The sequence below is a fragment of the Myripristis murdjan genome, chromosome 3, assembly GCF_902150065.1.
Source record: "Myripristis murdjan chromosome 3, fMyrMur1.1, whole genome shotgun sequence".
In the NCBI taxonomy this organism is placed as follows: Eukaryota; Metazoa; Chordata; class Actinopteri; order Holocentriformes; family Holocentridae; genus Myripristis; species Myripristis murdjan.
Window position 1 is genome coordinate 28,650,286 of NC_043982.1, and position 24,773 is coordinate 28,675,058.

The 24,773-nt window shown below is 39.6% G+C and overlaps 1 protein-coding gene across 2 annotated transcripts in view; it reads left to right on the forward strand.

The window, feature by feature from the left end:
- The first annotated feature begins 392 nt into the window (after nt 1–392).
- rps6ka2 (ribosomal protein S6 kinase, polypeptide 2) overlaps nt 393–24,773 on the forward strand; it is a 35,563-nt gene continuing 11,182 nt past the window's right edge. The window contains exons 1-12 of one of the 2 annotated variants that reach the window (XM_030044959.1): nt 393–477; nt 905–1,417; nt 5,493–5,609; nt 9,751–9,832; nt 11,080–11,160; nt 11,587–11,666; nt 15,228–15,334; nt 15,454–15,491; nt 15,599–15,741; nt 17,854–17,924; nt 18,469–18,557; nt 18,895–18,959. In XM_030044959.1, coding sequence (XP_029900819.1) covers nt 1,313–1,417; nt 5,493–5,609; nt 9,751–9,832; nt 11,080–11,160; nt 11,587–11,666; nt 15,228–15,334; nt 15,454–15,491; nt 15,599–15,741; nt 17,854–17,924; nt 18,469–18,557; nt 18,895–18,959 — 978 coding nt within the window. In that variant the 5' untranslated portion in view covers nt 393–477; nt 905–1,312. Of the gene's footprint in view, nt 478–815; nt 1,418–5,492; nt 5,610–9,750; nt 9,833–11,079; nt 11,161–11,586; nt 11,667–15,227; nt 15,335–15,453; nt 15,492–15,598; nt 15,742–17,853; nt 17,925–18,468; nt 18,558–18,894; nt 18,960–24,773 lie in introns of those variants that run through there. The other variant, XM_030044953.1, reaches the window with a different exon arrangement.

Genomic DNA, 24,773 nt, shown 5'->3' on the forward strand with positions numbered 1-24,773 from the left:
GGAAAAACACCAGGCCTTCCTCACTTCACCTTCCTCCCCACTCCATTCAGCAAATGTCTCTCTCTCTCTCTCTCTCTCTCTCTCTCTCTCTCTCTCTCTCTCTCTCTCTCTCTCCTCCTATTTCAGTATCTCTCTCTCTCTCTCCCTCTCTGATTATGTAACACTGCAGCTCTGCAAAGCTGCTGATGTGACAGATCCAGGTACCACCACACACACACACACACACACACACACACACACACACACGTGCACCCGGTGATCGACCAGATCTCCCTGTACCCACAGTGACCGCTGCCCTCAGATTGTATCATCATTTTTATGGATCTGTGCATTGATCACCACCCTAGTTTCCATTATAATTCCATTGAATTCTGACAGAGTCTGAGCCACAATGGTTTTCACAGATATCTGCTGTTCTTTTCCACTCTGCACTGTTCAATGCTGCTCTGTTTTGTCAGCATGTGCGCCTGTATGTGGGTGAGTGTCACTGGATGTCATGTAAGACAGAGAGGGAGAGAGAGAAAGGTAGAGGAAGAGAGAGAGAGAGAGAGAGGTAGATGTGTTCCACCATGTGACCAAGCCAGCTGTTGCTGTGTGCTAGTGGGAGGAAAAGGATAGGGAGACACAGAGAGGAGGAGGAGGGAGGGGAGGAAGAGGAGAGGGGGAGGAACACGGAGGGATAGAGGAAGGGAGGGGTTGGATCTCTCCTGGCGCACAATGTGACTGGTGACAATCCCTTGTTCTGCAGAGAGAGAGAGAGAGAGAGAGAGAGAGAGAGAGAGAGAGAGAATCAGGAGGGGATGAACACAAACACACACAGACACGGGCACACACACACAGAGGGAAATGGGAAGAGGGAAGGCGAGGGAGCTCACACACACCTCTGTCTGTCCTGATTCAGCAGAACAGATTTGTTCGTCATCTCTCCCTGCAGCCTCACGCTGCCAACCTGCTGCAAACGGAAAACAGTCTCGAGCCGGAGGACCTGCCCCGTCTGCCTGCCTGTCTAACGGTGTGACCTCCTGGCTCCTGGCAGCAGCTGAAGCGGATGAGGGATAAACGGTGGAGGACCAGCAGCAGCAGCGAGACGAAGAGCGAATGCGAATGATGGGAAAACTAAGAAGCACCCGCTGCACTAGAGATGAACCAATCAAGAAACTGAGAGACAAATAGAAACCAATAGACGCAAAAGAAGATCTCTCTATCTGTCTCTGCCTTGGGACCCCCTCCCCATTCTCACCCACCCCACACACACACAGGGAGATTATTGTTATTATTATTATGGGATAGATATACAGGACTCCTTGTTGCCATGGATACCGGCATGCGAAAATTCACAGTGCGGAGATGGTTTTCCATCTATCTGAAGAACAAGGCGGCAAGAAACAAGAACAACACAAGCTTCTGTCAACTAGAGGTTAGTATGTATGTGTGTTTTTATCTAGAAACAGTACAACTTCTATCAGGTAGGGGTTGTGAGAGTGTTTTTGTATGTGCGTGTGTGTGTGTGTGTGTGCACTGAAAAGGACGCTGTGTTATTGTGGAGGAATATTTGTGTGTGTGTGTGTGTGTGTGCATATGAAGGACAAGACAGCAAGCAATAACAAAAAGTATACAGTAGCCTCTGTGTGTATATGCGTGAAAGTGGCTGAGCATTTGAGCAACAGTCTGTCTGTGTGTGTGTTTGCATGTGTGTGCATGTGATAGTGGGTGCTGGAGGTAACGTCTGAGGGCATGATTTGGTTCGTTGTGGCTCGGTGCAGGAGTGTTTGCTTTGCCATTACAGCTGTTTCTATGTCTGCCTACAGTAATAGTAAACAGTATGATACCAGAAACCAAAAGGTGATGGGAGGAGAAGGTCAGAAATAGAGACAGATAGACAGAGACAGAGAGACCCATAGAGAGACAGGCACGCAGACATTCAGACTGACAGACAAACTGATACCGACAGACTGTTTCATTGGTGGGCCAGGGCACCAGTAGTCTATTTATATCCCAAACAGACAAGTAAAGGTGGGTGGGCGGGCTGTATCCTGTTTGCAGCACATCCACCTGTATATTTGAGATATAAATAGACGAAACTCTCCCCTCCCTTCCTGTTCTCCCCCCTGCCTTGTTGTGGCCAAACTGATGAATCAACCTGACAGCCCATCCACCTGTCTGTCCGGTTGCCTCTTTGCATGACCGCCTGTCTGTCTCTCTGACTCGGCCAGCTGTATATCTGCCTCCCTACATTTCTGCCTGTTTGTTTACCCTCTCTGCCAGCCTGTCCGAAATAATAATGTGGTACCATGTTGTTCCCTTTTGGCTTGCCTCCATTCACACGAGGGTCAGAGGTCAGAGTCAGCTACGTGTCTTGTTCAAGGACACTTAAGTAGGGTGCATACTTGCTGAAATAACACAGCCTTGAAGCTGTGTTCTTTGAGTGATGGGTGGCATCCCTGATACTGTGTACTTGGATACCATGTTGGTTAAGCAAACTGTTTGTATTGTCAAGCCTCGTTTCCAGTCTTTTAGCCACAGACCTTGAATTGGAACAGACTTTCCTGTTCAAATCAGCATGGCAGGATGGTCAGAACGGTGGCCATTTTTACATGTATTATTGCCATTGGAAAGAACTGTGGCTGTTGCTAACATCCACTTTCCAATTGGTGGTAATTAAAGTTGATTACTACTTTTAATCACAATTTTATTCTGAAGTAGCCAAATTACAATAGCAAGCAGTTCAATGTCCTACTCCCATTAAGGTCTGGGCTTATATCCGAGGATTCATCTGTGGTTATGCTGGATTCTGTGCTACTCCAGAATACATGGATAGGGTAACATAATGAACAGAGGTCTGAGTTATCAAACCAGCCTTAAATAAGCAAGATCCCTCTGCAGAGGCAGCATCAAACAATGTTTTCCAAACACTAACAAGAGAACTTTTTACCCTTTTTACCTACATTGACTCAGACTATAAGCGATGACTGTGATTCCAAAAAGGAAAGGATCAATGCCATACCAGGAGGGGAGCATCTGACAACTCTGATGGAAATTCGATCTAACAGGGCTTCAAAAATTTTTGACAGCAGCAGGCAATTTTGTCAGTCGTACAAGCCAGAGGAATGACTGAAAAATCAATGTGGAGCACTAGGCTTATGCAACATCAAGCTGTATAAATAAAACTGTGTGTTGCTTTGAGTAGGAAATACACTTTTCAAGGTGATATTATCATATCTGCTACTGAAAATGGGAACTGTTAGATCATTTGTGCGACTAAACTGTCAAGGTGTATCTGATTGTGTCAGTGCAAAAAAAAAGAAAAAAAAGAAACACAAACACAGAAACTGACAGAATAGCAAAGAAAGTTTTAATACAGCTAGTACGAAAAAGCTGGACTGTTCCCTCCTCAACTGTGTCTATGCTTACAGTCCAACAAACGGCGACTCAGTGAGAGAATGTACTGCACATGTGGATGTAACACATGATGTTTTCAACAGTATTAACCCCAACTTCACTGCAGTTCAAGGTTTTAGGCCACCGCAATCAGACTCAACTAAGTTAAGCTGCAAATCCAAACTCCCCACCCAACCATGATTTTGATTCAAAAATAATCTGCGTTCAAGCACAATTCAAAGTTGTCTCCTCACTAGAAACTATCAAAAGCTGAAACAAACAAACAAAAAAATCAAACTTAATACTAGGGGTTTTGAACTCTGATTTCAGTGGCTGTGCCAGATTTAAAGGTTTGTTCCTGCTACTACCTTTCTAGGTCTAGCAGGGCCTATAAGCATTTGATACAAGGCAAACTTCCCTAAAAACAGAGTGGAGAACTCTTTTATGTCTCATTGGCAGCTGTTCAGACACATATTCATATCAACCAATGTAAGCGGTGCCATAGGTTCGTGGTCTGTCACTCGCTCCACTGAGCAAACTGAATAGGCTGAAAAAGGCAGTTTATGTAACAGTTTCAAGGCCAGTGACCCAGTCGATACCTTTACAGCAACTATTTGCTTGTTTATAGGTTATCAGCAGTGAGTGTGTGTGTGTGTGTGTGTAAGAGTGACTTACTTTGTCTATTCTCATAACTGTGTGTGATAAGGTCGTAATTTCATAACGGCAACAAACTGTTGTCAGTGCAACAGCCACATCCGGCCAACACAAAATTGTCTCTGCTTCTCTCATCTTCTGTTAAGTATGTCTTACTGGCATTAATGGTACATGAGCAGCATTGCACAGCTGTTCAAAATCACAGTGAATCAGTGTTTTGAGAGCAGCTTTCTTCTGTGAAGAGACAGAGAGGCAGTTTCATTTGAGACAAAGAATACCGTTATCAGTAAAGAGATATTATTTTCCAGGAAGCAAAAGTAATTGGATTTTAAAAAATACAAAAAAAAAAAAAAAAAAAAAAAAAAATACTGTAACATCTGTCTGTATTTCTGACAATACAGCAACATTTTGTTTACCTGTTGTGCATACTGTGAAATAGCTAATAGCTGATAGATAAAGGTGAAACATTTGCATCTAAAGTTTCATTTCACTGAAACTTTAAATGCAATCCAAACCAATTTGAACAGCAAAAACAGAATATATATTTTAACTCCTCTGTGGGTCCCTATCTCTATACACTATATGAACAAAAGTATTGGGACACACAACTAAATCACTGAATTCAGGTGTTTCATTGAGTCCCATTGGTGCAGATGTATAAAATGAAGCACCTAGCCATGCAGTCTGCCTTTACAAACATTTGTGAAAGACTGGGTCATTCTAAAGAGCTCACTGAACTCCAGCGTGCTACTGTAGTAGTAATGCAATAGGATGCTACCACTGCAACAAGTCAGTTTGTGAAATTTCTTCCCTCCTAGATATTCCACCATCACTTGCAACCGTGCTGACATTAAAGTTTGGTGGAGGAGGGATAATGCTGTGGGCTTGTTTTTCTGGGGTTGGCCTCGGCCCCTCAGTTCCAGTGAAGGGAAATCTTAATGCTTCAGCTTACCAAGACATTTTGGACATTTCTTTGCTTTGTAGAAACAGTTTGGGGAAGGCCCTTCTCTGTTGCAGCATGATTATACCCCAGTGCACAAAACAAGCTCCATAAAGGCATGGTTGAGTGAGTTTGGTGTGGAGGAACTTGACTGGCCCGCACAGAGCCCTGACCTCAACCTCATCCAAAACCTTTAGGGTGAACTAGAACGGACATTGCGAGCCGGGCCCTCTCATCCAACATCAGTGTCTGACCTCACAAATGCTCTTCTGGATGAACAGGCAAAACTTCCCACAGACACACTGCAAACTCTTGTAGAAAGCAGAGTGGAAGATGTTCTAGCTGCAAAGGGGGGACCAAGTGCATATTACTGCCTATGCATTTAGAATGGGATGTCATAAAAACTCCTGTAGGTGTAATGTGTGGGTGGCCCGATACTTTTGTCCATATAGTCTATGAGTACATCACATTGTACAAAAGTGTGGTGTCTACCTCTCTGTCTCTGTTTCTCTTTCCTCAGGATGACAGTATACTGAAGGAGATTGATATCAGCCACCATGTTAAGGAGGGTTGTGAGAAAGCAGACCCCTCTCAGTTCCAGTTGCTTAAGGTGCTGGGACAAGGCTCCTATGGAAAGGTATAGTAAGATATCAACATAAATCATAACCAATGAAACTTGAGGTAAAAACCTTGTCTCTAACCTCAGATCATGTAAAGTAGAGCTGAGTGAGATCACAAATCCAGCTGATCAGGACGGAAATCCTCCAGAGAGACGGGAAATCAATGTCAACCTGAACACTACCACCCAACCAATAACACTGACACTAATACTGACACATACAATACAGGACTCAACCATAAAAGTATTATGGCTCAAAACTGTTTTTCCACATTTTTTGCTACAAATCTTGCTACAAATTATACTTTATTGCTCTAGGAGGGAAATTTGTCTTGGACTTTCATGCATTATTTTTTTGACACAGACAGACAACAGTAATAGTATAACATCAAAAAGAAGCAGACCAACATGAAATACCACACATGTACTGTTGCTGTAACGTGGTGCTCTAATGGCTCTGGGGACAAAGGGATGTCTGAACCTGTTTTTATCTGCACTGAGGAAGCCTATAACTCCGACTCAAAGGCATTTGCTAAGTCTGTGGGTGAAGAACAAGATTGGGGTTATCTCTAATTTTAAGAACTAATTTCAGACCTGCTTGTGTGACTCTGGGTTGAGAAACTTTGTGATTTGGCCCACCTTTCTTTGGATCTTGCAGCCATGCTGGACAACCAGGTTGTCGTACTAAGTGGACATACTGGCTGAAATTACATTCAAATGACATAGTCCAGTAATTTTATGCCAAAATTGGGGTCAACCTAGGACAAATTGCAAGAGAAGCAAACTCAACTGATTTTATATCCTCAGTTTGTCCTGAGTGAGGGAAAAAAAGTCCCAAGAAATCCCATTAGTGGAAAGTTTTGAAAATCACCTATTTATGACCACATATTACCAAAAAACACTGTTTTTAACACACAGGTGAATGGGGTTCAAAATTTGAATTTGAAATTTGAAAATTTGAAAACCTTGAATTAAAAGGTTACTATATAACAGTGAATTAAAAGGTTACTATATATATAGTGACCTTTTAATTCACTGTTTAAATATCTGTTCTGGCATTTATTCCTTATATTCCTTATTAGTGCATATCAAATCAGATAATGTGTGATATGCATGTGTAAACAGAATAATTCAAAGAACTGGTAATTGACTTTTTTTCTTGTCTTTGTGTGTGTAATCAACTTGTGAATTTTTATAGTGATATCTGAAAGTAAAATTTGGAACCCCTTTCCCCGTGTGTTAAAAACAGTGTTTTTTTGGCAATATGTGGTCATATATAGGTGATTTTCAAAACTTTCCACCAATGGGATTCCTTGGGACTTTTTTCCCTCACTCAGGACAAACTGAGGATACAAAATCAGTTGAGTTTTTTTCTCTTGCAATTTGTCCTAGGTTTTTTCATAAAATGACTGGACTAACACTCTCCATCGTGACCTATACAGTAAAAGCATAGTCTCAAGTCATCATCTGAAAGGAATACGTTTGGGCAGACATAATGCACTGTGTAGATAAGAAAGCTGTTTTTTTACTTTGATGGGGCCAGGCTAATGTCTCCCATAGACTTCAAGCTTTTATGCTAAGCTAACACAAAATGATACCAATGGGAACCGAACCACTGGACATACAGAGGTCAAAATGGTATCGAACATCTTGCCTTAATCTGGGTAAGTTGGAAAAAGAGTATTTTTACCTAAAACATTGGAGTATTCCTTTAATCTTACTGGCCTGGAACAATCAGCCAGCCTTTACTGTCTATTAAACAACCCTGTCTTACCATTTAATGATGTGCACACAAGGTTTTCATGTAGGCTGTTACAACTTGTTGGGTAGCATGACAGGGCAGCATAGCCTCGTGAGCCAGCCAAATCTCACAGCCTGCAACAACGAGAGATTCTCTGACTCACAAGGCTGAGGGCAACATACCTGCCAATCGGATTTGAAGCGAAACAGGGTAAAATATAAAGCTGAATTAATCCAGGCATCCCGGAGCTGCCATGTAGTCTCAGCGCCCCATCTGCTAATAGCGCAGGGAAAGGCATAAGCAAGGAAAGCTCAACACAATAGTGAATGAAGTGCAATATTGTACAGGGAATGTACATTATGTTAATGTAAGGTACATTAGCTTTAAGTATGGAATGAATGCACAGATGTTCCACACTGTCCTACATTTTAGGGGATTTGTTATTTATGAATCGCTTTGCAGCTCTTGCGTGTCTGAGGCAAATTTCTCTTCTTATGAGACAATAAAGGCTTATCTTATCTTCTCTTCTCTTTATGATAGTGGGGTTTCTAGCCACCTATTTTTATGTGAATACTGAATGTGCACATTAGAAAGTTTGAATGGAAACACTCGAACTTCTCAGAAGCGCAACAAAGGTTTTTGTGCTTGTCTGAGATGAATAAGTTAATGACAAAGTGAAAATGTAATGAAGGCTGATGGAAAAAGTTTATTCAAAGAAATGATGATGAAGCAGGTACTTCTGGCATCAGTTTCCAATCTGTTTATTGGCAACAAACATGGCAGCGGATGAGGGTACACAAGCACAACACAGCCATGTACAACTGAGTGAAGGCTGCTGGTACCACCCCTGCCAGAGCAAGAATCCTCTGAACTGTTTGTTTGTCCAACTCTGATTCTGTAGCAGCATAAAATAGTACATTTTTAAAGGTAATTTAGTCACATAATTGATGGAAATATGCATTGATGTGCATATTTTCAAAAATGCTCTTATTTTATGTACAAAATTTGGATGGAATCTTACCTAAAGTGCGCCCATTTTGTTTAAGCGGGCACACTTTACATTCATTTAGTGTCCCCCCGTCAATCATTTACACACAGTGACATAAAAAGTATATCAAAACAAATCCTCCACACATCTGCTTTTAGGAATTGGCAGATCGGTGCATCACAGGAGCAGGACAGCAAGCATAAAAGACAGGAGGTCTCTGGGGCAACACGATCAGATTAAGCCTTTTACTATGGGGTGCAATTTCGACGTTGATACATCTTCATCAGAGTCTGATGAAAATGCATTAACATCCAAACGTTCTTTTATTAAAAACAAAAAAGGATATGTCGGCTACAGTCTGGAATTACTTTGTACTGGAGACTAAGAAATGTCTAACAGCTAATTGTAATGTGTGCAGTGTAAGTGTCTGGAGGGGCGGCAGCAGCAGAGCTAATTACAATACTACTAATTTAACCGTGCATTTGAAGATACACATTTGAAAGAGTACAAAGAGTTCTAACAAACAGTAGCTGAGCCTAAGCTGCAAACATTAAGATAATTAGAGGGAGCACTGAGAAATTCTGATTAATTAGGTCATAGCAATGAAAAGCTAAAAATAAACAAATAAATAAATAAATAGCAGAGTATTACTGAGTTCACTCCGCTGGATGACAGGCCTGTCTCAGCGGTGGACAGTGTGGGCTTTAACTATTCGGTGGATCATTAGGAGCCGCACTAAAGCTGGCTCTGCTCCCATGCATGTGTACCACAAGGTTTATAAATTAATTACTAATTAGTTGTTTGAAAGACTGAATGCAATTAGTTTCACCACAGACATTCTGAGTTGTGCTCCGTGTCACAGTTGAGTTTGGCTGTGCTGACTTTATTGGGGTTTTAATGTCTCAATTAATTCCAAAAATAGCAGGTGAGGAGTTGACGGATCTCAAAATTTGACATGTTTCTGTATTCAAGACAAAAATATAGATCAGGACATCTTTAGATGAGATCGATCCATTTCAGTTTCGAGCACCCAAAATGTCTCATTTGCATAATGAGTCGGGCTGACAATGTGTTCATGCTTATTTTTCATTAGAGTATGTCTATTTGAAACCACATTAACACAGCTGCTGAACTGTCGAGGATGAGAGTGAACTGAAGCCCAAGTGTGCACAATTGAAACTGAAATGAAATAATCAAACTGATTTGCATTTGTGCAAAGAGAATTCAGCTAAATCCCACTAATGAGATTTCCTTAAGTAGCAAATGTGTGAACGTCTTTTCTAACATTCCCACAAAATGGCCTTTGGAAATGTTAAACTTTTTTCTTTTTTTTTTTTTTTTTTTTTTCAAATGAGCTACGTGTTAGGATTTATACAAAATACTCTGCCTGAGTAAAGCTGAAAATGAAAATGATGAATGTTTATTCCCAGGTCTTTCTGGTGAGAAAGATCAGAGGAGCGGACAGAGGGCAGCTTTATGCCATGAAGGTCCTGAAGAAAGCCACACTGAAAGGTAAGAGAGACAGTTTACACAATGCACATGTGTGTGTGCACCTGTGTGTGTGTGTGTGTGTGTGTGTGTGTGTGAGTGTAGCAAATCTTTCAGCACATTTTGGAATCACTGTGCATGCAAGGATCATAGTTTGAATGTTTCATGCTATATAATTAACAATGACAGTCCTTAAAGACACAGTACACAGTGTTAGCTGCAACACACAATACTTGCGTCTTGTAAACTATCTGAGACAAGTATATAGAGTGGCACAACAGGAAACTTTAGGCACAGGGATAGGCTCAGACTGTGACTTCTGTTTTTTGTCTAAATGTAGTTTTCTAATTTACTAGATCTTATTTCATAAGACATACACCACATAAAACAATGTTAAAGCTTACCAGTATTTTACAATGTAAGATACAGTCAGTAAAGCTATTAATTGTTTAAAATATCTATGTAACTGTCAAAAATGTGATTAAAAGGATGGATTTAACTATTTTGATAAATCGTTTTTAAACAACTTTTAAAAATAAATTTTAGGGGGAAGTTTTGATGGGAGTAGAGGAGTGTCACTTTCGTACAGTTGTCTGACAGTTGCACTGAGGTATATATGTATAAAGACACCAAAATCGCCAAATTTTGACAAAATTGATATTGCAATAAATTACTGCCCCCTGGATGCAAAATTGGACACATTATCAGGTAATAGTTTACAATTAAATGATGTTTATCCACTGAGGTGATCAGAGATATACACAGATCCCAGAATGCCCTATATTCAAGGGGATTTGGAAAAAAAATAAATAAAAATATTTAAAAAAAAGAGGTTAGTTTGTACTTTTGATTCAGATCAACTGGTTTGGGTCAAATGGGATTATTGTAAATGATGGTGCACTGTAAAAGCAGGGTGGGATGTTACGTGCTGATTTGGTGTATCTGTACAAGCCTTAATCCTCTTGACCTGCACCTCTTATAGTATCAGTGGTTGTGGTCTCATCCTGTCCCACTGTGGGGAGGGGTCAAGGAGACAGATGCTTTTATAACACTGTTGTTATTGAAACTTTAACATAGACCAGCAATACTACGGGCTCAGACTGTTTCAGTTTCAGTTAAATCAACAAAAGTGCCTTTTTTGTCTAAATTAAAACATAGTGACATGTTTATGGCATATGAAGCTTGTCTTATCAGCTTATCTATAAATAACTGAGAATGAATATTTTCCTATAGGCAAATAAACTCTCTTTCCTCAACTGTCTCCTACTCAGTTCGGGATCGTGTGCGATCTAAGATGGAGAGAGACATTCTGGCAGAAGTGAACCACCCATTTATAGTTAAACTGCACTATGGTAAGTCTGGTTGTCTGCCGATCTTTCTGTCCAGGTGTTGATTTCAGTCTGTCTCCCTGAACATCCTGTTCATCAGTAAATTCGCTGGTATGTGCCCTTGCATAGACCGGACCAGGTGCTGCTTTTTATTACCAAGCAAAAAAATTTTTTTTCTTTTCAAAACGTGTTATGAAATAATGGAAATGTATGAGGATTACTGTTTTATATTATGTTTAACCTTTTGTTAATGTTTAATAAGTGCGCTTAATCTCTGACTTCATGTTCACAGTTACATTCACACCTCAGGCTTGCCAAATACAAGCACATGGAGGCTTCTAGGCTTGAAGGTTTACCTATTGCAGGTCTCAACATATTGTATTACTGATACTCTGTCTGTCTGTCTGTTTGTGTGTGTGTGTGTGTGTGTGTGTGTGTGTGTGTGTGCAGCCTTCCAGACGGAGGGGAAGCTCTATCTGATACTGGACTTCCTCAGAGGAGGAGACCTTTTCACTCGCTTGTCAAAAGAGGTATGTATGCTGCTGATAGGGTCCCTGGCTGCTGCCCACCTTCACTTCAAACAGGGCAGAATATCCTGACACAAGGATTTCTTGGAGCTGAATATTCCAGCTGTGTCAGCTGCTGGCTTCTTAGCCATGTACCAACTAGTTTTCAAGATTTTTATTTATTTATTTTTTTTTAACAATCATTCAGATTCCAAGTTATATAATATATCACACTGACACCAAATCATTGGGAGTGCCTGTTTGTGAAGATTCTTGTCCTCACCTGGTGATGGGACCTTTGCTTTCTTTGTATACATACTGTCAAATACTTGCCCTTGAGGGTGTCAGTGCATGGTAGTAGAGGCATTCATAAGAGAGCTACCTGCTAACATTATCACTAAAATGCTGGCTTGCAGGCCTATATGCCTGAACTGCAAAGCAGCGTCTAGGCTATCACATTACACATGAGGTCATTTTTGTTTCAAGGTGTGCTGGATTTTGCAAACTGTCTGAAAATTGTGTCATCGAGCAGGTTTGATGAGACAGGGTGCTGTTTTGTTTTAGCTAAATAACTTGAGTTAACCCATGACAAGCCTCTCCCACATTACATTTTGTTTTTGTTTTCTATAGAGCTGTGGTCGTAGGTGATAGTCAGAGAGACAGAGAGTGAGCAGTGTGTACAGAGACAGCGAGTGCATGTGTGTAACGAGACAGAGATGAGTAACAGAAGGGCAGAGAGCCATAACTCCTACTAGTCTCTTTATTTTCTGTTGCCCACTCTTCTGAACTATTACAAGCATATGGACTTTGAAGAGACATTGCTGTGACTTGGGTCATTCAGAAGAAAATATTGTGATCCTGGGTTTAAATAAGGAGTATTTCCTTGTTGCTAAGTCCAGTTGCAAAGTAGAATTTGATGAGATCAGCAGAGTTTTTTTCTTGTAAAATTTACGACTTTAATCTCTCACGGGAATATTAACTAACCCCCTTCCCGGGGCTCCATAATGTTTTCCCCCTACAATGGCCCTAATACACACATTTCAGTTATCAGTGTGCGCCAAAGATTGATTCAGTGTTTTTCCAAAAAAAAAAAAAAAAAAAGAAAGAAAGATTGACAAATAATTTATAACCAATTCATCGATAAAATCAACATCACAATCATTAAACCCCTAATAATTACTGAATGATGGTCAATTTTATCAAACAAATACATGACTTTTAAAAATGGTGGTCATGAGATCACTACTTTATATCATAGATTCAATAGTGCAGGGGATTATAAGTCTGAGACTGTGGGCCTCCTCTTAGACAAAGCTTAAAAAGGTGTCTGCACTTTAGCTCAGCTCATTTCCTCTCCTGGTCTATGGGATCATGTGGCAGCTATTTGTTCGCACAGACACTCAACATCAGAGCTAAGCTACTCTTATACTGCTGTTCAACATAACTTCGAAATGCATGAAAATACATAAAAAGGTCGGAGGGAACTATTTTCTTTCTTACAGGAAACATTTTTTAGGTCAAGTGGGTCAGTTTGAAGCTAATTTTTTCTATTTCCTAAAATATTGCTGTATAGCTCCATGAGTCAAAAATGGCTGCATATGTAATTGTTATATTTGTTTCAACTTTTGATTTCACTGAATGCAGGCTTATCACTTGTACCTTTACTTTTTTTTTTTTGTAAAGGAAGTTAAGAACCCAGGCAGACAGTAAACATTGAGCCAGACACATCTGCACAGACAAGAGGCACCAAGGCTAGGGAAAATAGGTGAGACATGAGGGAGGGAGGGAGGAGCAAGGACAGATGGAGAGACACTGAGCGAGAGAGAGAGAGAGAGAAAGAGAAAGAGAGAGAGAGAGAGAGAGAGAGGATAAAGAAAAAAGAGGCAGGGAGACACAAAGTAATAGCAAAACACGGACAAATCTGCAGATGAATGATTGAAAGCTGAAAGGTAACTGGGCTGACTGAGGATTTTTTTTTTTTTTTCAGCTTTCTTAGGGTTTTTTTTTTCCACATAATTAACACACATTCAGTCGTAGCAGTACACAAAGTACACAAGTTGAACAGATTAAACAGAATTTTGTATCCATATTTATATTCTGTCCAAAATGACTGACTACATTAATTCACATGTAGATTTAATATTTACAACTGGGAAACATATTGTTGCTTCTTTCTTTTTTCTTTTTTTTTTACTCATTTAATAGTTACTAAGAAAAGGGCCAGTAATGTTTAATGTCTCTTTATATGTATATAATAGAAGAGTCAAAAACTAAAAGCTCTCGCATTAATCTAGATGGACTGATGCTCTCTTACCTGAAAAGCACTACAGCAATCTAGGTCATGTCTTCTTTTATCCCCAAACTTTGCCTACAGAAAGTGTTAGGTGGTAGTTCAATACACTTGACCTCAGAAATGGGCAGCCACATTCAACAGATTTTTTTTCTTTTCATGTTTTCTTTGGGAAACCATTAGCCCCTGGGTGGTCCAGGGGCTAATGGTTTCTAGCTATTTTCTAGCTATTTTTTACATTCAGTAATTTCATGACCAAACGGAGAACAAAGAAGTAGACTTAACCGCAGAGCACTTCAGCCACTAGGGGAAATAAATAAATAAAACCTGAATGGAGCTGAGGAGCTATGTTTCTGAAGTCTACCTGGTGTTTTTTTGTAAGGCTAATCACCTCAGCAGCCACTTAGAGCCCGACCGATACATCAGCTGGCTGAGGACTGGCCAATATTGGCTCATGACAGGTTTATCAGTATTTTAGTCAGTTTTATCAGGCGTATTCACTGGGCGATGTGCAAAAGAAGACATATTGCACTTGAAATAATGTAAGTGCTATCATCACATAGTTTGTCCAGTAGTCTCCACTGTTGACAGCAATTTGTATGCACGGCACATGAGTCATGTGTCACAGCATAGCAGATGGTAGTGTGTGCTGTGAGCAACTTAAGAAATGTATTGTTCCACTGTAAAATAACAATTTCAACAATTTCTTTCTACAGAAACATGGCAAATAGATTGTGATCTAAAGTTTTTACTCGCAAATATTGCTATTGGTGTTGGCCCCAGTAAAACAATTAAGTATCAGTTGGGCTCTCAGTCAGTATGGCAATAAAGATGAGTTTGTTTTATTTTTTTTTCCAAGATGCATTATACAGCCATCACACTAAAGAATATGCTGAAGGCTATTATGGCTGTGATACATTTATTACCACATGTATCTGTCTGTTTCCCTCAGAAAAGTACAAATCTGTGCAGTGTTTCAACATGAGCTGTTGAGGTTTTGAATACTTTGCTTAACACTGTTTCTCATCTCAGTTTTACAGCCACATAGGGAGCTATGTCATAATTATTTTTGGAACTGGTTGGCAACAGATGTCTTGTAGTCAATGGGGAAACTATTTCATTATTATTTTGTAGATGTCTACCCTTTATTTATATTGTTTCAGTGATTTTCTTTTCCCACAGGTCACTTTTCCCTGCTTACATTTCTGTCCAAATGTGTCTTTGTTTCAGTTTCTATGTTGTCTTGCAGTTGCTGGTTATTATTTGGCACAAACACATGTATTTGTTTATTTCAGGTTATGTTTACAGAGGAGGATGTCAAGTTTTACCTTGCAGAGCTGGCTCTGGCCTTGGACCATCTACACAGTCTGGGGATCATCTACAGGGACCTCAAACCTGAAAAGTACTGTCTCACACGCACGCAAGCACGCACGCACGCACGCACACATATACACACACCAGAATTCATTTGATGAAGTTATTATTCTGAACCAGATGTTGATGCTCATCTTTACCCTACAGCATTCTTCTGGATGAAGAGGGACACATTAAGATAACTGGTAAGTGTCCCAAACTACAAACTATTATTTTTTTCCTGCCCACGTAATGTCTGTGCCTGTTTTTCTTACTTTTGGCTCCGCTTCCTGTCCATCTGTCTCGGTTTCAGACTTTGGCCTGAGTAAGGAAGCCATAGATAATGACAAAAGAGCATATTCCTTCTGTGGAACAATAGAGTACATGGCTCCAGAGGTTGTGAACAGGAGAGGGCACACGCAGAGCGCTGACTGGTGGTCGTTTGGGGTACTGATGGTAAGACCGACTTAATCTTTCAACGGTATTTCACTGTGAAGGCTCATTTTCACTGGATGTTTAGTCTCTGTAGTTTTCATTTTTTGAAATAAATGGACGGAAAGCAATAATGCACCAGTGTGCTGGCATCTTAAATTGGCTTTCTTCCAGTGGCTTAATTACAATAGCTTCTTGTTTAAGTCCTGTCTCTTTCACTAATTGTTTATCTGCCAAATATTTGCCTGTTTTCTGTTAGCCTAGTAGTTTATTTTAGTAATACTGAGAAAAGAGGGAAACATTCACGGACAGCTGGCAGCCTAACCAGGGCAGTTAGGGCACCAGGGGAAGGTGTCATCCCAATCTGCCCCTGGCTAATACCACACACCAACCAAATATAACAAACAAATAGAGCTTAATACCCTGCACTGAGCAGGATATTAAAAGCTTAAAAACACTTTTTTTTTTAAGCATAACATTTATTATGAGAGAAAAACATTTTGCACATTCTAACACTATTCACCGAACATCTCTACTGGGAAAATGTGACTCTGTGTAAATTGCTGGGCAACATAATTCAAGTGGAAGTGGGTAGGGTGGGAGGTGTGGTGCTGTTGCAGAAGCTTATGCAAGTGCAGACAACTATCACTGATGTTGCACTTCCCACTAGTTGCCAATGGGGGTTGTTTAAGGATATAAGTTGCATAATGTGTGTTAAGGTGTGTTGTAATACAGTTTTAACTAAATTTTAAACGGATTAGAGTTTTTTTTCGATGTCATATCACTAGTAGTGATGTGATTGATATTGAGGGATATGAAACATACAGTTGCTGTGATTGTAGTCATACATTCAGTTTCTGAGAAAGCATTATGGAGTGTATTGAAGAAACCACCAAGTATACCATTTGTTTCAGTCTTTTCACATGCCTATTTAACGTCTTTGGTCTATTGTGTTGTTTTAGTATGGTTTTGGTAATCTCCACTGCTTCTATTTTTTTTGTTGTTTTAGTATGGTTTTGTAACCTTCACTGCTCTACTTATTTTGGTTGTTCTTATTGTGACATTTGCTTTTACCTTTTATTCTTTTACTTTTTATTCTTCTATTGTAACTGTTGCACTTTGAGATCATTTATTTGATGTAAAGTGCGTTATAAATTAAATTTATTATTATTATACCATTTGCTACCATTAATATCCTGCACTGCTAAGCTGACACTAATGTTAGCATTACTGACGCAAAGAGAGACTTGTTCACCTGCAGGGAAGGCAAATTGCCAGTGCAGCTTTGAATGTGCCTGAAATTTTAAAGCAAAGGAAGAAAATGGTAACAGTTTATTTTTAGCGGCTCTTGGTGCACAGTGTGGTGCTCTGAGCATCAGGTTCATGAGCAGGGAGTCAGGTTTAGGGAATGTAGCCATGAACTTTCTTTCTTTCTTTCTTTCTTTCTTTTAATTAATTTATTTTTAATCAAAGGAATCACAAGGAATCACAATTTGTCAATTGATATTCTCTAGATGTGGACTGAGATAAAAGACACTAACACTAGGTGCTAGGTGCCACATATAAGTGCACATGTTAACAATTCTCTTGTTTAAAAAATTTAAGTAACAGTTCACCCCCCAAAAAATATACAGGGAGGCAGCCAGTACAACTCCATAGCAGCCATCTCAAAAACATGCAACTCATAAGTTCTTGTGAAGCAAAATGGACAGCACTGTTGTCATTTTTTGCCCGTTTTGGCACTCTAAAAAGTGATACCCATCGACTTCAGTTGTTTCAGAGGTTATTACTGAGCTTCCTGGGTGTTTCACAGATAACAACACCTCACCTGTATTTCGACTGATGCATGGCTAAGTAGATAATAACATTTTCTCATGTTTGGGTTATTTGTTCCTATAAGAATCAGAGGTAGGTGAAGATCCTCAGAGCCACTTTGTAGAGCCACTGTGTGATCCCCTCCGTCTCCTCGGCGGCTCTCTCTCTGCTGGCTGCTTGATATTTTTCGGCAGAAGCTGAAACTGGGGGTGCTGTTATGCTTAAATTCTTTTAATTGAATGTCTTGGTAGGACAGCTTTATAATGCCTTCTGTTGGTCAGCTGCCGTGAGTTCTGACACAAATCGTTGTTTGTTTTCCAGTTTGAGATGCTGACAGGATCGCTACCATTCCAGGGAAAAGACCGCAAGGAAACAATGGCACTCATTCTGAAGTAAGATCATTTTATTCTCTATCCATTACTGCTCTATTTCTGAGGAGACTTTTGTAAATTCCTAATAGTCTGGGTAATATATATACATTTTTAATTTTGGTATTTTAAATTCATAATGTTTCTCTTTCCTTTATTGCTGGTGATCACTTTCTTTTGAAATGTTTGCTAATTACGCAGCAGTGGTTTAACTGATATGCACTATACTGACATTGGCACCAGAAGTTGGTGGTATTTTCATCTTTTATCTTACTTTCTGACCTGCCATCTCTTTGCCTCTCTCTGAGTGTTTACATTTCTATGTTTGCAGTATTCCAGTTCAGTGTAATTACTCATTCCTGTAATTCATTCAAGTTAAGCTGTTGATATGTATTTTCAATCTCAGAATATCCCCCTATACATAAATATAGGGAATAATCAAATTTTTAACTTGGAAACAAAACTTACATTTATGTCCAACATTAAACGGGACATAAGAGATCAGCGTGCCTCAATATTATGGAATATTGGTGTGTTCAAAAACATGTTTCTTCTCTTGTCTGTGCAGGGCGAAGCTGGGAATGCCACAGTTCCTCAGCCCTGAAGTGCAGAGTTTGTTGAGAGCACTCTTCAAGAGAAACCCTGCTAATCGACTAGGTATATATAAAAAGTGAACCTTCACTATATATAGCCTAACGAAGGCGCTATGCCTCTCTGCCAGTGGATCGTTTGTGCCTAAGCATCTGCATCATCTTTACTGAGGCAAAATCTTACTTTCAAGCCTTTTTCATTTTGAGTAGGATTTGTTTCCACAGGAGCTGGGTGGATGGGACAGATAGATGATCTTAATGCTGTTTCTGTTTCACAGACAGGTGGAAACTGTGTTTTTGCATGACAGGTCTAAACAAACTGCAGATATATTGCATGCCATACTGTGTGTTTGCCTAACAGGTGTAAAAGATGACATCATTTTCTAAATATGTCTCACTGACAGGTGCAGGACCAGACGGAGTGGAGGAGATAAAGAGACATCGTTTCTTTGCACCAATAGACTGGAATGTGAGTACAATTTATAAACAACCTACTCAGTTGCATTTAAAAATAGATGAAAAAATGAAATATTTTACTTTTTTTTGTTCAGTTTTTACCAACCCACTTGAAACCAATTAAACTGTAGCATTGATGTTAAGAATTTTCTCTGTAAATGACAGGTCACCAAAACAAATAAATACTGTCCTTCACCTCATTGATGAGTGGTCAGTGGAGCTCCATGACCTTTTTATTTTGAAGTATTGTCAAGATCTTCAGAGTAAATATATGTATTTTTTCCATTCCTCAGGGAGAAAGATCTTTCTCCCCTGTCACTGAGCAGTTTGCAGATTCTTTTTTTAAGGGCCTGATCTAAATAAGAAAGATGTTTTTTTCCACAAATTCAGCATCACCTGCCAAGAACAGGTTGCAAAAAAGTAATTGCAGAAGACCTGAAATGCACAATAGAATTTCTAAACAAACAAACAAGCAAACAGTATACGTTGAGGGTTGCTCTACACAATTATTTTTATTATTTAAGTTCAATCGCACACTTACTTTCTCTCTTTAATTTTCAGCGCTGCTGTAGACCTATCAGTAATCTTTTTTTTTCAGTAGAAGTTTATTAAATTTACATTCCTGACATTTTGTTAAGACATTTTAAAATTCTGACAAACTTTGACATTTTGAAAAATATATGAAAAGAATTATTGGCACGGAATCCCTTTAACATAAATTTTAATAACATAATCTGATAATGGCTTGTGTTTACATGCACCAGATCAAACAACGAGAAAATAAACTCTCTAACTCTCATATAAAAATCTTGAGATGTATACCAAGAGCCACAGTCATTCTGTGTCATACACAGTATTTCTTTTTGCTGTTCTTCTGAATTAAGCAGCAGTGTATAATTGTTGCACAGCCCATGCTTTGGTTCTGTTTTGCACCTGCCATGATTAAAACATTCCTAAAACCTTCCTGGCACCATTAACTCTTAGTGAATAGACATGAAAAGTACGAATATTATGCAAACCAAGTAGAGCAGCCAGTCGAAGCATTTACATGACTGATGTATTTCTACTGAGGGATTATCAACAGTTCGAATCACACTTAAACCTGTTTATATTGGACCTAGTGTCATTCGGAATGAACTGTTCTATTTATTTCTTTAGTTGTTGCATAAGGTATTTATCTTGTGATCCGTCTATTTTTCCAATTTTTAATTGGATATTAGGCTCCTGTGTGTAGACCCATGTACTGTAGGAGTTTTGATGTGATGCAAAATGTTGCACAGTCCTGTCAAATACTCAGTATTGGAGGCAAAATGTTCTGTTGTGGCCCGCCAAAAAATATCTGGTTGGACCTGGTGGAGTAATCTTGTGTTAACGCTGCTGGACCTTTTTTGCAAACATATTGCCACTCGTCAGCGGCCTCCTACTAGCACAGGGCTGTTAAGTAATGTGGTCTTTTTTTCCATTTTAAGAACAACACATTTGAATTTTGACAGCGCTGATGCAGGTAGATTTGGTGTCCTCTAATCTAAATCCTGCAACTCATCAGGCAGATGAGTTACTGCCATGTCAACTGTTGTTCACAATCATGCATATTAAAACATTTCAAGTATGAGATTTTGCTTTGTGGTAGCACCCCTAACTTCCCTGAGCGCCTGTCATGCCCTACTTTATTGTAATGTCCTAATCCTCTTATCTGAAATAGCCTGGGCTTTTTCACAGAAAGTGTCTGTTTGCTCATGCACAAATTTTCTGGCTACAGACTTTACCTGTGCTTTCCCATCACAATCTACTTTTGCCAGACACTCCTTGGACCTGCTCTGTTTAAAAGTGATCATTTCTTCAACTTGCCCTAAGCTTCTATCCAAGTAGCATGTCAAACATCACAAAATCATGAGCTGGCATTTGTTTTTGGCAAAATCGCGAGCTATTCTTGCAGTTCCTGGCTTACATGTGAGTGACAGCCATGCTGCAGATGGTCTACCAGCATGTAACTGAATGCCCGTACGTGGTCGGTCAGAAGGCTCATGTGTCAGCATAATGTGCGTGAAACTCTGCACTTTTGATCCATACTAAACACTGAAAAGCATGTTTTTTTTGTTTACTTATAGTTATACTATTATACTTATCTGATTTAATTATTGATGGCTTATTCATCATTTGTTTGAGATTACGCTGCCTGACCCTACCAATTTCATAAATGTTGTGGAAAACTGGCTTAGATATGTTCTATATATTAAAGTCTCATCATTTATCCATGTTGTCATCCAGAAACTGTAAAGCAGAGGAATTCTGCAGCTCTTTGCTCAACATAGGCACAAAGGCATCCTTTGCACTTTCTCTTCATTTTCGAAGAAGTTGATTAAGCATTTATCATTAAGATGCCAGGAATCGTCTTTGAAGCCTCAAAGTTTAAGGCTTAAGGATGAAGATGTTCTTTAAGGCTTAAGTGATAGGCCAGATTCTTACCCATATAGCAGTATTTGGTGGTCCATGCACGTGTAATACATCCATCGAGTCTGGTCCGTTAAATCCTTTCCTGTCACGAGAATGAGAGTTTAACTGGGAGCATACTGCTGCAAAGTGAATGAACTAGATACAGGCTGGAAAACAGCACGATCTTGAGCAGCGACTCCTTGCTGAAAATTTGTTTTGAAGGATGCATAACAACACATGTTTGGCTGAGTTTCACTTTGAGTGCCCTCGTCCTCCCGCTGGTTCTCAGAATGGAGGATTCATGGTTTACACTGGACCAAACTGGGCAGATGTATTACACTTGCATGGACCAGCAAGTATCATTTAGTATGGGTAAGAATCCCATTTATCAATTTTCTTAAGTCACAGTACAATCTAATTTAAATCCAGGGGTTTATTAAGACTAACTAAGGTAGTGGATGATTTATTTTAAAATAACTGCTTACTAGTTGACCTTGAAAAAAACGACTTTTGCACACTAGCCTGGTGTATCCAGTATATCCTCACTTAACACCTAATTTCACTCTCAGAAAAGTGTGTCCATCTGCCTGCCGCTTCCTGTGATTCCTGATATGAGCTATGCACGGCAATTACATTATCTTCCTCAGAGTTGGCCCCCCAAGACAGGATTGTAGAGTCATTCTGATCAATAACACCATCAAACCCCCACAGCTATGTTATGGTAATTCTGTGCTATGGAACAGTAAAAAATCTTTTAAAGACAACATTACTGCCATGCCCATTCCTCTTCATCAGCAATGCTCTGAATTGGACAAGCTGTCAAAGAGTGCTGCTCTCATTTCAAACATGCAATACGCTATCATCCACTGTACATCCCTGCTATAATCTCCACCTACTCCGCTGACTACACTACCTACTTGCTGTCAAACACCATGCTTTTAAATTTACACATGGTGCTGTTAGTTTGATGTTACAAGCCAACAATAAGAGGCTTACCTCTTCCTCATCCTGCTAATTAAACCCTGATCCTCATTTATTTTCAAGTTTGCTTTTACTGTCAAATACTAAAAACATAATTTTTCCAACAATTCACATCCTGCCTTTCACTCTTACATATATAATACAACAGACATAAATTGCACTTAGAGCTATTTGGCAGAAAACCTGAAACTCAAATCCAAACTACCGCAGGTGCAGGTGTATCAGAATGAATCTCGCCTCTGCCACCTGCATCCTGAATCATTTCACTTAACCAGAGGTGAACTAACCTAAACACAATCTAGTGCGTTCTTTAAAAATAGGCCTGTGCTGCCATATACAGTATATACAGATGCAGATCTGTGGCCTTGGTATAGGCAGTGATTTCATATTCTATCAGAAGACCATCCTGCATATGCTGTAGTGCCATCTGTCATGCCTCCTAGAGCATATATGCAACATCTCAAAAGATGGCAGCAGGAAATTTCTGCAATTCAGAGCCAGAAAGTTGTACTATTATGACATTAACTTCTGTGGCTTTAGTAGCATGTACCTCCACATTTGCTGCAAAACTCATGTGCACGTTTCTTACAGCATTAGACTACTGGCATGTGATACCACCACAGCTTATTTATAATTCCTGGACATTTTTACATTAGTCAGTGAGTGAAAAGGATTAGCTAAATGTCTGTCACAAAATACTTTTTTTTCTTCCACAGCAAAATGTAAAAGCCTACAAGTACTACTTTTCAAGTTGAGTTCAGATGTGTGCTCTAAAACAGAAATGTTATCTGATGAATTTGTCAACTACAGTACCAGCATTAGAGGCGCACTGGACATCTAAAATCAAATGTCAATTGCATTTTGGTATATAGTACACAAACAGTTAATTTATATGTGGTTAAATATCATTTAGTAATTATTACTGGAGGAACAGTTTACCCTCAAAAACTCCACTATTAACTTAGACACAAGGCCTACTTTGTAATACTTATTAAGTAATTTCTTCCCAAGGAAACTGCAGCTAAGAACATGGTTTTGGGACACACCATTGCTTTTTGAGAGGCAGTTTCTGAATAAGAAACGTAATGATTAATGACTTCTCAGAGATAGAAATTTTGTCATCTAAATGTACTTAAACAATGCAGTATTTTATCTACTGTTGCCTTGTTAATTTCCTTGTTAAATGGCATATCAGTTGCTCACACTGAAACAAAACAGATCTCTCTTGATGCACAAGCAACAGGCTAACATGCTAAAGTAAGTGCAAGTGAAACAAACTCCAGTACATTTTGACAAAAACATTTGTTAACACCAGTTCTACTTTTTACCCAGGTGTGTAACAACTTAAGCAAGCAAATTGTATATTGCTGATAACAAGCTGACCATTACGGAAGCCCTAAAGGGCCATACATACATATATTTTATTTCCTCCGTTTTCCCGTGATAACGAGATAAATTTCCTCCGTTTTCTCGTGATAACGAGATAATTTTCCTCCGTTTTCCCGTGATAACGAGATAAATTTCCTCCGTTTTCTCGTGATAACGAGATAATTTTCCTCCGTTTTCTCGTGATAACGAGATATTTTCCCTCCGTTTTGAATGAATGAATGAAACGTGATAGGCCTGAGATTTCCATCATACGTGACATGTCATGCTGACTGACGTCTCCTTGGACATAGATATCTATAATAAAGGCTAGATGTCTTTCGGCGGAGTCTGTAACGTCATCACCGGGCGGCCATCTTACCACAGGCAAGCTCTCTGGCAGAATCTATGGTAATAGACGGAAGGTGAGCGATCTGCACAAACATAAATACTCTTATCTCGCTGAAATCTTGACGGATTTACAAACGGTTTGGTTTCTTACAAACGTTATTAACGTGGCTACAATTCTGAATGTTTGACCAGAAGTGTAACATAATTATTAATCAAGTGCAGTATTATAACTACACCTCTGACGTTTATAAAAAAAACCACACCGTTTGAAAATCGGTAGAAAATTGAGCAAGTTATGGTTGTTAAAAAGTACATGCACCACTACCACACAACGTTATGGGTGAGCGAGCTGACTGTGGCAAGATGGCCGCCATGTGCGGACGTGCGACTCCATTGGCCAGCAGCGGCCACGAGACATCTAGCCTTTATTATAGATATCTATGTCCTTGGACACATAAAGCAGGGGTCACCAATCATGTGCCATGGAGGGCCGAGAGGCTGCAGGTTTTCATTCCAACCAAGACCTCCACCAGGTGATTTCACTGATTAGTTCCTCCTTTCTGATACAAGGTGAGGTGATCAGTGAAATCACCTGGTGGAGGTCTTGGTTGGAATGAAAACCTGCAGCCTCTCGGCCCTCCATGGCACATGATTGGTGACCCCTGCTTTATGTGTCCAAGGAGACGTCAGTCAGCAT